We start from the raw sequence: 13,292 nt of genomic DNA, 5'->3' as shown, positions 1-13,292 counted from the left end.
TAACAAAAAAGCTGGTATGATTCCTAATAGGTGTCACTTAAAAATATAACCACTACTTTTAGGATTCAAAACAAAACAAAAGAAAACCAACCACCTTTCCTCCTTGTTTAATAAATAGTTTAGATCCAAGGTTGTGAAGGTGACTGAGAATGTAAATTTCAATTCAGTTTCATCCTCTCTGGACAAACCAAGAATTCACTTAAAAAGAAAAATGTAGAAAAATACCTGTCCATGAATACACTGGTGAAAAAAAAATACTCCAGTGAAATTCTCCTTTATTACTAGGTCTTTTAAGTAAAATGTAAACTATATGCCCCCATTTTTTTCATTCCTCCTTCCTCTTTTTTTTGAAGGAAGGATGATCAGTTACATTCTTCCCCAGTTCTGTGCACAAGCAGTACTGGAAAATAAATGCACCGTGTACACCTAATTTAATTGCATCTTTGCTTTTATTCATGTTGTAACAAAATTCAAAAGTGCCATTACAAAGTAACGTTCTGTCAGCAACAATGAACTCGTGAGATTTTCAGTTTCAGCAACAAATTACAAGCAATTAGAAGAAAACTACATTTTACCTTTCACTAAAGCCTTCCTCCATTTCAGTGGCATCAGCAGAAGGGATGTCACCTGGTGACTGCAAATAACAATGATCACCAGATTTTCCACCACTTCCAGAGACTATTGTCCCATGTCGTGAATCTGCAGTCCCTTCTGACTGGGGTTCTTCATCATCTTCATTTCCAGGGTGCTCTATCATCCACATGGCCAGCACTGTGATATTCTGTGCATCTGCTTCTCCTCTGGCACCTGAAAGCAGGAAAATCAAACTTAGAATTTTATTATGTCATTGATGGTGAAAAAATCAATTTTTTTTTCCCCATAAATGGTTACAGAACTTAAAAATTGAGTATTCCACTGGAAAAAAGTGTTTCATATTTATGGAATTTTTCAGTTTAAACTGATGTTATAGTTATAGATTACCTGTAGCTTCCATAGCTTTTGCAATCTGCCTGAGTGAGAACCCCATTTCTAACAATGGAACAGCAATGGCAGGAGGAGGAGGGGATGTTGAAAGTCGGCTGCTTGGATCAGACAAAGCTTAAAAGACAGAAACCATTAAATGTAAAGTGCATAAATCTTTCTTTAGTGTTACTTCACTAGACCTTGCTTTGATATACCAGCTTCAAATAAGGGAATAATTGCCCTTAACATCTTTCCTCTCTACTACTTCCCACAAAATAAGATACTTTCTGTAATGAAACCAGATGGTATTAATTCTTTTTGGTAACATATGTATTATGTAAGCTTCTGTTTAATCAAGTAGGATACTGATGATATTCAAAGAACTATTTCTTTTAAGATATATCTAAGAAGTTTATTTCCAGTTAAAACTATCAATTTATGTGATTTATATTTATGTAGACTACATAAAGTTATCCTCATCTGAATTATCAAGATTCCCAAATGCTATGAGATCACACCAATACACATTCCTCTTTAAGGTACAGAAAGAGACCTCAGCTAAGCTGGTGACATATCTGAAAAATCTCTTTGCAGATGATGGCTATACTTCTGGGCAGAGAGTCTTTCAAGGGACTCTAAAAAGGTCAGTTACTGCCCAAAAAACAGTTTCCTTATCATTTGCCTTAAAAGTGAGGTCTGATCAACGAAGGCATCAACAATGTACTAACAAACAGGGCTGTAAAGACAGTATCATGACTAGAAGCAAGTAATCTTGTAAAAAAAAAAAAAAAAAAAAAAAGTGAAACTGAGCAGACAAGTTACCATGTAACAAATAAAACAGCTAAAAGACCCAACTAATAGCATGGCTATACGAACAATAATAAGAAGTTGTATCAGTCAGGAATTTTAAAGCATGGACTTTGTTTCTCAGCACTGAGTATGAAATCTGGAGAACATACTTTAACTCAGTCTCTTCCATTCATTTAATACAAAACACATACATATGGACTTGTATTTTTCTTTTTAGTATTATCTCCTTTACATCTCAATACTCATTGGTGCTCTTTAGAAGCCCAAGATTCTCATGCAACAATTTGCTCAGCCTCCTAGCTATTCCATTCTGTATGTACGCTGGAACAGAGCAAGTTTCTGTTTTGAGTAGTACAGTGCAGGCAGTAATAAAACTTCTATAAACAGAAGCCTCCCATTACCTTCACATGATTCCAGACAGCAGCATGAGGAGCCCATGAAGGACGGACAGCCCTTTCTATCTCATTAAACAAGATTAACTGGAAGAAGCTACACTGGTGTATGTATCAAAAACCACACCAATTCTTGTTTTCTGTGTGTTATATGACCTAACAAAAGCTAGAAAAGTAGCGCACTAAACGGTGGCACACAACCAAGGAAACAAGCCCAAACTGGATTAACATTTTGAAGTTGTTACCAATTATGCTACATTCTCGGTTTACACATGTAGTTTTTAATCCATTCCACAGCTTTTAAAAACTAATTTCATTTGCTTGATAAAGTCTACAGCTACACAATCTACAGCTTTTTGTACTAAGATAGTCATTAAAAGGTTTTCAACAATGCTTTGCATGTTAGAGTGCACTAAAAAGAAACCCTGCTGGTTTTCAATGTCTTAAAAAACTACACTGAACTTCTGTGAATTTACTAATTGGTCCACATTTCTGTCTATATTGACTACAAGTTTACCTGTACGATTAGCAGGCCTCGCAGACTGGGAATCAGGAGAAGTCAAGCTTTGTCTCCTTCCAACTTCATCTGAAGGAGATGTTGGTAAAGAAGATATTGGAGGAGTCTGAGCACGTCGTGCTGGAAGTACAGTTGTAGTGGGATAACTGGAGAACATTTGTCTTTAAAAAAGAACAATATACATTTACATTAAAAAGAGCTATGCTGAAAAAGGTCTGTCACAAGAAAAACATCAAATTAGAGTGCACTTGGCAAGTCATACTTGACAGCAATTGAGTTTTGTAAAGGTAAGGCGCAATACATATGTTGTGGCACGCAGAAAAGCCCTGTCGGAACAGTTCATTCCTACCATCCTTGCCTGGAAAGTTAAAATTCTAAATATGCACCCAAAAAAAACCCCTCATAGACCACGAGCTATCCTAGGAGATAAAAGAGAAGTAAACACTCCTCCCATTTCCCCACTTTCTTCAGACCTCAGCCTGACTAATAAATCAGGCGAGTATTTTACTTTCACCATCCTGGTAATAGGATATTGTTCTGTCTTTTGTCAAATTATATCTGCAAAACCTCTAAGAACAGAGGTCAGATACATCAACAGAATTAATAAACTTAGAACAGGACTCTACTCAATGTAAAGCAGATTTCCTTCTACATCAGCAAATAGCCTCTACCTATTAACTAGTTTTATCTTACTTCCATTTCAGTATGTGAGGGCAGGATAAAATCAGGTCTTAGCTTGCGTGACGTTACCTACAAACTAAGATCTACTCTAGTTTGAGAATAAACAACTATTAGTTAAAAATACAGAATTTCAGAGATTTTTAATTTAAAATATACCACATAAACATGAGAGCTGAAGGATAACATAAGGAAGGTATTTCCTCCTGTCTTGAAGAATTCAGATGTGACATATATATATACACTGTGTATATTGAAAGCTTAACAGCTTTTTATTTCTAGTAACACGTCCTGCAAGGCAAAGTAACGAATTAAACTCTGTCCTCTGCAGAGGCAGTTCTTGACAGTAGACACAAATAGGAACATTTTTAAAGGCTTAGACAGCTAAAAACATATATCGCATATAAACCACAGAACTGGTTCCCTACACCCACAAAATCATATATGCTGAGAATAAAGATATTTTACCTAAGAAGACTCAGAGGCATAACACCAGGTGATTCTGAAGCTGGAACTGTTTCAGTATCAGTTACTGGAGTAGTAGCAGTGGTAGTATCCTCCAGAGAGCTGCTCATGAAAGATGTCGTGCTAGAAGCAGAAGGGCTGGTTGTAACTGGTGTTTGGGCTTGCTGAGACGGATCACCTTCTTCTACTTGCTGATCTACTTCTGCAACACAAAAAAGGACGTTACAGGAACATTAATATAATTGTGTAGAGCAAAATAGTAGCTGTGGTTAAACTTTCAAAAATAACTATTGTTATTTAAAATTCCCCCCAAAGAAAGGGGTGTGCAGAAACGCACACCATACAAATACTTCTGCCCATAACTTATGGACTTATGTAAAGAAATCAGTCTATCAGCTCTTGTTGTTGTCATACCAATACAAGGTAAATAGTAAACAAGTCTTTCCAGATGCTAACAGAGGCCGTTTACTTGGTTAGATCTTCTGATATTTAGATTTAGAGATTTAGATTTATGATTGTAACAGCTAGGATTATTCTCTTAGCAAAAGGGAAAGAAGTTGCAGATATGGAAAAAGAACTGATTAACTATAAAGCTATTTTTAACTCAGCTGTGTAAGTAACAGATTTTTGAAGGGCTTTTTTGGTTGGTTTAGAAGTCATCCTTAAGACAGTAAAGAACTGGATAGCGAGTAATTAGCTTTAATATTTTAGATTTTTTTTCTTTGTTTAAACTGATTTAAATGGTTTCCCTGAAGATGCAGACTGTAATACACCTATTTTTAAGAAGAAAAGGAATGATATAATTTTCTCTTCAGCTTCTGTTAGTGCAGTGCCAAATATCTCGGGGAAAAAACAAAACAACAACAAAAAAAACCCCCAAACCCAAACCCCACAACTGATTTAGAGATTTTTAAAAGACAGAAACACGGATTATTTACACCCTGAACATACACATGCTCAACATCATCTGTTAACATGACTGCATACAATGACATTTAACAACAGTGAACTTTATGATATTTACATCACATACAAATCCTTCTGACAAGTATGTACAGAACTGCTCATTTTTAGACAGTATTAAAGACAAATTAGAAACTCTTAGATTTCTGATATGCATTTACTGATATGCATTCACATGTTATTAAAATAAGGAACTGAGGAAAAGGCAAAAAAGTCGGTATTATATCTACGAAACAGCAGAACATCTTTGTAAAATTTCTCTGTCCAATTAAGAGTTCTCCGAAGTATAACCACTACAAAATTACAAGATTACTTGTATTATCATTTTTACTATAAACTTTAATAGAAATTAAAAAATGATTTAGCACTATACTTCCATAATTTTGAAAATGTACCTTGTTTAAGTCTGCCACCAAACTGATCCTCCAGCAGCCCATGAACCACTAATTTGTAGATCATGGCTTGCGCTCGTTCCAAATCTGCCAGTCCTAGAGCTCTTTTAATCGGTGAACGCATGACTGCCCGTTTCACCATGTGTCGCATCAGGAACTGCAAGGCAGCACGCATTTCAACATCTTCATGAACAACTGGAGAACTAGCACAATCAGAGTTGTGACCATTTTCTGCCAGGACTTTTGGTATTAACAGTAGTTCAGCATATTTACTACAACTAAGAAGAACACTAAGGGACTTCATAGCACCAAGATAAAGATAAGACAGCTGTACTGCTCTGATTTCTGACTGCACTATATCATGATTTCTTGGACTATGTTCATGATTCTTTTTTCTTCCTTCAGCAGGTTGGTGTTGGGATTCCATACCTAGTGTTGATGGTTCTAAAGAAAAGGAAGCAATTTCATTTTCCAACTTAGAGCTTGTAGCGCTATGTCCTTTGTTATCATCAGCACTTTGTCCTAATCGTATATCTGATCCAACATCACCCTCCATTTTCTGGTCCATTTCCCCTTTATCTTCAGATTCATGTCTGTGTTTTTTCTCATGTCTCTTGGTGCTTTGCTTTCCCATGTCTTCATGAATACCAGTCAGATAGGTAAGGTCCAGCAACACAGTAGCTGTCAGCCCACGAAATCTTGCAACATCAAAAGGCAGTGGTTCACAGGGCTCCAGATTATACAATGGAGTATCACTAGGCGACCAAAAAGTTGGGAAGCTTTAATAAAGATCAGAATGACACAGGAAAAAGCAAGTGAGGGAGAGACAGGAGGAAAGTACAGGAAATAATGTAGGCAAAGTAAGATGTAAAATATATTTAATAAAATAAACAAACCAATTCTAAAAATTAAATGTAAACAGGGGAAAATGAGGTTATGATCAGAAAACAGGGAGATATGGTATCAGAGCAAAGGCAACAAAGCATGCACAGGTTTTCAACAAGCGTTAAAACCCAGAAGCATCATAGAAGCTATCAATTCTGTGCTGACAGAGGTTTCTGCTGTATTTCTTAGAATAATGTAGCAGACATCTACTACGAAAAACTACTATAGGCCAAATTTTATCACCATTCTGAGCTGAATTTGTGAATAGGTATAAAAGCTTAGAAAGAAAACACTCCTAAACTTTTTTCACATTAAGGAAAAGCTTTGATTGACCTCACATTCCTGTTCAACTATTCATCACAAGGAGCACACTACTAATAGCTTATGATAATTCTGTCTCTGGTTATGTCAGGACAGATTACCTAGAGAGGACAGTGACTTTTTAAAAAAACAGGTCAGAAATCCCAACAGACACATATATGTCTGTCTATCTGTCCATCTATATGCAGTGACAATTTTTTGTAATATTTAGGACTGTTACACTTGACTAGTCTTCAGTCCAAGCAGGACAAAAATTCACCAGCCTATATTTCCATACATCTTGTATTTTCCATACATCCAGCAGATAAAGGACTTTTAAATCTTCCTTTTATTATCCCAAAATGTTTTCCCATCTCACAATGTAAACTTCTACCTAAAAATGAAAGCAAGCTTTAGCCTGGTTTAAATTAAGAAGGTACATTCTTAATTTAATCTTGGTAATTCAATGCATTACCAAGAGCTTGCCTATGTTCAAGCACTGTACCACTTCACTCAAATATTTCAAATTATTTTAAGGGCACACTTACTTTAAGGCTATACTGTCACCAGGGCATACTTGAATAATTTATATCTAGAACTAAATTTGATAATCAATTGCACTTCAGCATATTTAGTTAAAGTGACAACAGCCTTTGCATAAAGACAAAATAGGCGTAATGTTGCAACAGTTTTAAGAGGTCAACTGACCACGGTTGGTTCACAACGCAATTGTAACTGGTGGCAAAAAAAATAATTACTGCTCAATTTCTCCAGAAGATTACAGTTCAACTATAGCCAGAAGGAGTTTAAGAAATTTAGTGAATCAAATCTTTTCCACACAAAACCAGGCAATTCCTACGAGAGCACCAGAGCCCAGAGAAGCCATTAGCTTCATTTCAGAGTTTCCTTCCAAGTGCCTTCCCTTTGCAGGCACATCTGCAAGGTAGGTGGAAAAAGGAGTATCTCCTTCCAGCCTCCTCCCAATTCTCACCATCATCTGCAGAACAACTCCAGAGTGTTAACATCTAATACAAGGGCATTCCTTTAGCTCTCTAAGACAGGTCGAAGAATGAACAAACACTACTTCAAGGCAGCATTGATTTGAATATCATCATCCAACCCACCATTAAGAAGAGAGAATCCTCCCATCTCCTGACCTCCTTAACCACTCCTCAAGTCCCAAAGAGCAATTTCCAGTCCCCTAAGAAGGGAACGACAATAGAGCAAAGACACCTGTTCTTGACTCTAATAAACCAAACCAGATCTCTCTTCAGAACCAGGTTCACCATTTAGAACTGCACTAACCTCCAGTAAAAATCTGTGTTCTTTACAGACATAACCAAGTAGCTGTAGTAAATTAAGACAGCAATAATGTTTTAGTTAGCCAATATGTACCAATTCTAAAACAAGCAATGCTCACATCAAATAATGGCAAGCTGGTCACATCCCAACTCTGAAAGCTAGAGGCCAAATCTAAGAAGTGTAATGACGCTCATCAATTCGAAACTATCAAATTTATTTTTGATATACAAGGCATTTTATGACTAGATAGCATAAAAATTTAACTCATAATATTTGTTTGTTTTAAAAAGCCCAATTTTGAAGTCTAGGCTTAAAATAATCAATCAGCATGACTCTAATGCAAAATGTATGTTACTTCTGAAGATTTCCAAGCACAAAACATCACTAGATTTTGAAAAGTGTAGGAAAGGAACATACCTGATAGTAATTTCTGCTTCATCCCATTGGACCTTTGCAGACGTACTGCCTTCCTTCACTACTCCAAGCAAGGTGGCATGACGTCCAGTTTGCTTGTGTACACATCGACCTCCAACTCTAAGACCAGCATCAACTCCACCAATTACTGCTAGAACAGGCCACACTTCCACACAGAGCATCTTCAACTGCAGTTCTGAAAGGTCAGCCAGACCATGCCTGCTATGTTTGCTTTTCTCCTCCTCCTTATTTTCTTTCTCCTCTCTCACCTCATTCTCTTCTCGACTTTGAATTGAGCGACTTTTCTTCAGCTTTTGGCCTGCTTCCTTAAGACATGTTTTGATTTTATTCAGTCTTTCCATCATTTTTTTATTGATGCAGTGTGTCCAACGGTCTGTGCGATGAAGGATACGAATGAGTTGGATGGTGGCTTCTGCCAGCACTGCAGCAACAGGACTACAGATGGGGTCACCAGGTAGCAAATCTCTTGGTGTACCACGCATCTGCATATCACAGATTTTCACCTAAGTGTTTAAAGAGAACAGTTTAAAAGTTATCTTCTCAACATACCTGAAGAAGGTAATTTTATAAAGACAGGAATCTCCTGCTTAATAGAAAAAATTACTAGCATTGTCTTTTTTTGCTTGGGCTCCCTAGGAAATCCATCTTAACACTGATCAAAACCTGCATCCCTTCAAATTCAAGGATGCTGAAATTACAACAGTTCATGGTTTCTCACATAAGACTATCTGGAATTCCTAATACTACACTCTCCCTGGCTCCTGGGGAATGTAATTTTGTGTGTAGAAAATAAGTCTGTAAATCAATGCTAAATAATAAAATACATTTTAAATTTACAATGGATCGCACAATGTAGGAATTTATGAAAAGTCTAGCTAGTGTGCAAGTAATGTAGTGCTATGTATGTCATAAATCAAAATGAATAACCAGTGACATTCTCAGCACTTGTTAGTGACCACCACCACCCCCCAAAAAAATCAACATCCATAACATTGACACAGAGGAGAACACAAGGGAAAGGATAAAGTTATGACCTATTGTTGAGGGTTAAACAGGGTAAGGCAGCTAAGCCCCACACAGCCACTCGACCACTCCCCCCAGCAGGATGGGGAAGAGAATCAGAAGGGCAAAAGTGAGAAGAGACAAAGAAAATTTCATAAATGAAAGAGAGAAAAAACAAAACAAAGAAAAACAAGTGATGCAAAATGCAATCACTCGCCACCAGCTGACCAATGCCTAGACAGTCCCTGAGCAACAAAAACCCCTGGCAAACTTCCCTGCAGTTTTATTGCTGCATGACGTTATACCGTATGGAATATCCCTGTGGTCACTTCAAGTGAGCTGACCGGCTGCACTCCCTCTTGCCTACCCGCAACACACTTGCTGGGAGGGACAGAGTGAGAAACCAAGAAAGCCTTGGTGCTGTGTAAACACTGTTCATCAACAGCTAAAACACTGTGCATTATCAACACTGTTTTGGTCATAAATCCAAAACATAGCACCATACGGGCTATTACGAATAATACTGACTTTGTCCCAGCCAAAACCAGTACACCTACGCAGATGAACATTTAAGTTACCTTTTCTCCTGGATTACTGCTATAGAACATAACACAAGGGTATAACTCTGCTGCATCCACATCTTCAAAAGCTAGTTTTGGCTCCTAGTTAAAAAACAAAACAAAAAACCCCAAACTTAGAACACCTTAACAAGCAAAAATATGAAATGTGACAAAGTTATACCTGTATTACAATCCCTGTAAATACTGAAACTGTCATGTGTCTTAGCTTCCATGCTTAGCTTTATATATAATATATCCATGCCAAATCACTGTTGCAAAAAACACCAAAAAAGCAATTAATGTTAAATACCTCTCCATTTTTACCAAAGGAAATAGTTCTTGCTTCCATATCTAATACGCATGTGATGAAATCTCCTTGGGTAAAGCTGGACAGAGTCAAAGTTTGTTCTCCATTGTGATAAAGGTTACCACTATAGGCTCTATATAGCCACATATCTGAGGTAGTGCGATGGTTAAAATCATGTACTGGCCAGCGAGAAACTCCTACACACGTGCCTTCATTGCCTCGATTCTCCTTCACAATGTAGAACTAGCAGGCAAAACAAAACAAAAAACAACAGGGGAAAAAAGAATATACATTTTAACACAATAAAGCAATGAAAATTTACCTTTCACATATTTATGCATACTTTTACCTGTTTTGCTCAGAAGCTTTTAATAAATAAAAAATGACAAGCTAATAAACTAAAATCACGCTCTACCTCTAAAATGACATCTTGGTATATAAGGTCAGTCATTAACAAGTCATTTAAACTTGACCTACTAGTAATTAAAAAAACTGTATGCAAACACAAGAAGAAGTCGCATTTTTTCCTAGACTCAAAATGTATACAACCAGCAGTTGGGTTACAAGTGCTAAAAATAATATTACAGAAATAAATAAGCTTTACTGCAGGTAACTTTTCAAGACAATGCACGTTTGTCCTGACTATGGATCTTAGGGACAAGTACCATCACCTTGACAAATATGCAAGACATATTCACAGTCTCCAATTTGTGTACTGAAATATCCAAATGACAGTGCTCAAAAGCAGCCACAAACTCTTCACTTTGGATTTAAAATCACAGAATCATTCAGGTTGGAAAAGACCCTTAAGATCATTGAGTCCAACCGTAAACCTAACACTGCCAAAATGTCATTTACTCAAGAATGTTGTCATAAGGGAAAAAACATAGGTAGCTGTTCTTTATAAATCATAGTACATTTCCAAAACAAAATAAGAGAAGTTAAGAAATACACTTTTATGCAACCTACCTTCCACTGGTAACACCCAGAAGTAACTCCCGTGGATGCTAAACCATATCCTTTACCTCCACTCCCATGAGTTAGAATCTGCCCATTCTCCACTATGCAGCATTGAGCTTTCTCAGGGTCAAAGGACACTTCCTGTATGGGAAGATTCTCATCTTCATCTTCAGACTCTCCTTGCTTCTATCAGAAATAGGACAAAATATTTGTGGTAAATGTAACTCAGCTAAGCATTCAGTCAAAAGAGAAAGTAAAAGCATCGTTACCTGTAGCTTCATTTCTTGTTCTTTCTCCTTTATTTGAATTGCATGTTTAGCCTGAGCTATTGGAGTCTCCCACATGCAGTCAGACAGAAGTGAGAATAATCGTTCAACAACCTGGGGTATTAGAATATAATTCAGATCATTTTAAACCCAAGATGAGGACAACAAATAATATTATACTGTTTTACTTTGCTTTGTAGGTAGAAGCATCAAAATATTTAGTGCTCTTAGATAAGCAAATATCTACACTGAGCCTCACCTGATTTGGATTCTGAACAAACCTATGAAACATTTAAAAGTTTAATGAGACTTTTTGAAGAAACGGGTGTAAAAGCTTATAACAAAATATGAAGACCTGAGCCATTTGATCATCTTCAACGCCAGATTCACAAGCAGGTAATACAGCTTCTAGTACATGAAGTGCAAGAAGTCTAGTCCTCAAATTGCCAACCAAGGGAACTCCTAAAGATGGAACAATATGTTAATAACCTGAAAGTGACTTCTGCATCAGGCACGCACCTATGATGCCAGCTGCATGGCTGCATGCCACCAGTGCACAATTTTCCAAAGTGTAACTTGTGTACACCTACTGAAGTTAGTTTTAGCTGTTCACTATGTAACACGTTCTAACAGGACCTATTTTTAGGAACCGCACTACAGAAATGCAAATAACCATTGAGTACATTTTGAAAAGGTCATACCTGAGCAACACTTCTGAGAAGCAATGTTAAGAAGTACTTCTGTCCACTTTGGAGATGCCATTTTTGACTGAATTGCTTTTGAAGACACAACTCTACGTAGGAAAACAAGAAAGTCTCCCAAGTGCAATTCTGCTGCGTGTTGCTTTCGGAGGGCAGCTAGGAAGTTAAATTAAAAATTACAACTTTACTTCTACAGTATCTGCAAATAACAATTTTTAAAGTCAAGGTCAAAGTAGAAAAAAAAAAAAAATTTAAGGCAGACATTCACAGCTGAGTTTTGGATGTTTCCATTTTTAAGAGTAGTGAGTCCAGAACAGAATACAGCCAGTTGATATTGCTAGGCTACACTATGCGGACTAGCATGCATTCGGAAAGACACAGCTACTCAACACATAGTGTGTTATGAACCACGGATACTTTGGTACGCTAAGATTTATAAAGAACTGTACAGGAAATTACTGTATATATCTTATCAAAAGTGTGGCTATAGAACCACACTTCACTATTTGCAAGCTCTATATGTTTAATATAAAACACAGCCAAGCAACATGGAGATAGAAGTAAGCATTGGAAGTCTATCAGACTTGAACGGAAGATGACAGAAAATATTAGCGGTCCTTGTTACTGGCAACAAACTGTTCCGTAAGTAAAAATACAATGATCAGTTATTACATGATGGCTGGCTGTTAACCTTGGCTGGCTGATAGGTGCCCACCAAGCTGCTCTCTCACTTCTGCTCCTCAGCAACATGGGGGGAGAAAATAAGAGGAAAAACTCATGGGTCAAGATAAGGGCAGTGAGATCACTCACCAGTTACCATCATGGGTAAAACTGATGCAGCTTGGGGAAGATTAATTTAATTTATTGCCAATGAAAAAGAGAGTAGGATAGTGAGAAACAAAGACAAAATTAAAACACCTTCACGCCCCGACTCCTTCTTCCCAAGCTTGACTTCACTCCTAACTCTTCTACCGCCCCACCCCCGAGGGGAGCAGTGGGATTAGCAATGTGAGAGGGTTGTGATCACTTCGTAACACTTCATCTCTACTGCTCCTGGATCCATAATGGGTCCTTCCCGTGGGCTGCAGTTCTTCAAGAACTGCTCCACTGTGGATCCTTTTCCACAGGATACAGTCCTTCAGGAACAGACTGCTCCAGCGTGGTCCCCCACAAGCCAGTTTCTGCCAGAATTGTGCTCCATGGTCTTCTCCACCGGCTGCAAGGGAATCCCTGCTCCACCACCTGAAGCACCTCCTCTTCATCCCCTTCCTTCTTCACTGACCCTGGTGTCTGCAAAGTTGTTTCTCTCACGTTTTTCCCACTCCTCTCTCACACAGCTGCTGTACAGTGTTTATTACCCTTTCTTAAATATGTTACCACAGAGGCACGACCAG

General features: G+C 37.6%; 1 protein-coding gene across 15 annotated transcripts in view; it reads right to left on the bottom strand.

The window, feature by feature from the left end:
• The window catches only part of HERC1 (HECT and RLD domain containing E3 ubiquitin protein ligase family member 1), a 123,489-nt gene that overhangs the window by 48,297 nt on the left and 61,900 nt on the right, over positions 1–13,292 (bottom strand). For 13 of the 15 annotated variants that reach the window (XR_014229193.1, XR_014229194.1, XR_014229195.1 and 10 more), the window contains 12 exons: positions 11,899–12,054; positions 11,553–11,659; positions 11,201–11,311; positions 10,941–11,117; positions 9,975–10,214; positions 9,683–9,766; positions 8,085–8,605; positions 5,184–5,959; positions 3,829–4,027; positions 2,683–2,843; positions 982–1,098; positions 576–807 (listed from right to left, as the gene is read on the bottom strand). Coding sequence is in view for 12 of the 15 variants with exons in the window: in XM_082321741.1 (XP_082177867.1) it covers positions 576–807; positions 982–1,098; positions 2,683–2,843; positions 3,829–4,027; positions 5,184–5,959; positions 8,085–8,605; positions 9,683–9,766; positions 9,975–10,214; positions 10,941–11,117; positions 11,201–11,311; positions 11,553–11,659; positions 11,899–12,054 (2,881 nt within the window). In the remaining 3 variants the exon portion in view is untranslated. The remainder of the gene's footprint in view (positions 1–575; positions 808–981; positions 1,099–2,682; positions 2,844–3,828; positions 4,028–5,183; positions 5,960–8,084; positions 8,606–9,682; positions 9,767–9,974; positions 10,215–10,940; positions 11,118–11,200; positions 11,312–11,552; positions 11,660–11,898; positions 12,055–13,292) is intronic. The other 2 variants (XM_082321748.1, XM_082321746.1) reach the window with 2 other exon arrangements.

Source organism: Platalea leucorodia, assembly GCF_965183815.1.
Source record: "Platalea leucorodia genome assembly, chromosome: 9".
NCBI classification, from domain to species: Eukaryota; Metazoa; Chordata; class Aves; order Pelecaniformes; family Threskiornithidae; genus Platalea; species Platalea leucorodia.
Note: the sequence above shows the minus strand (reverse complement) of the source record. Positions and strands in the feature narration are given on the sequence as shown.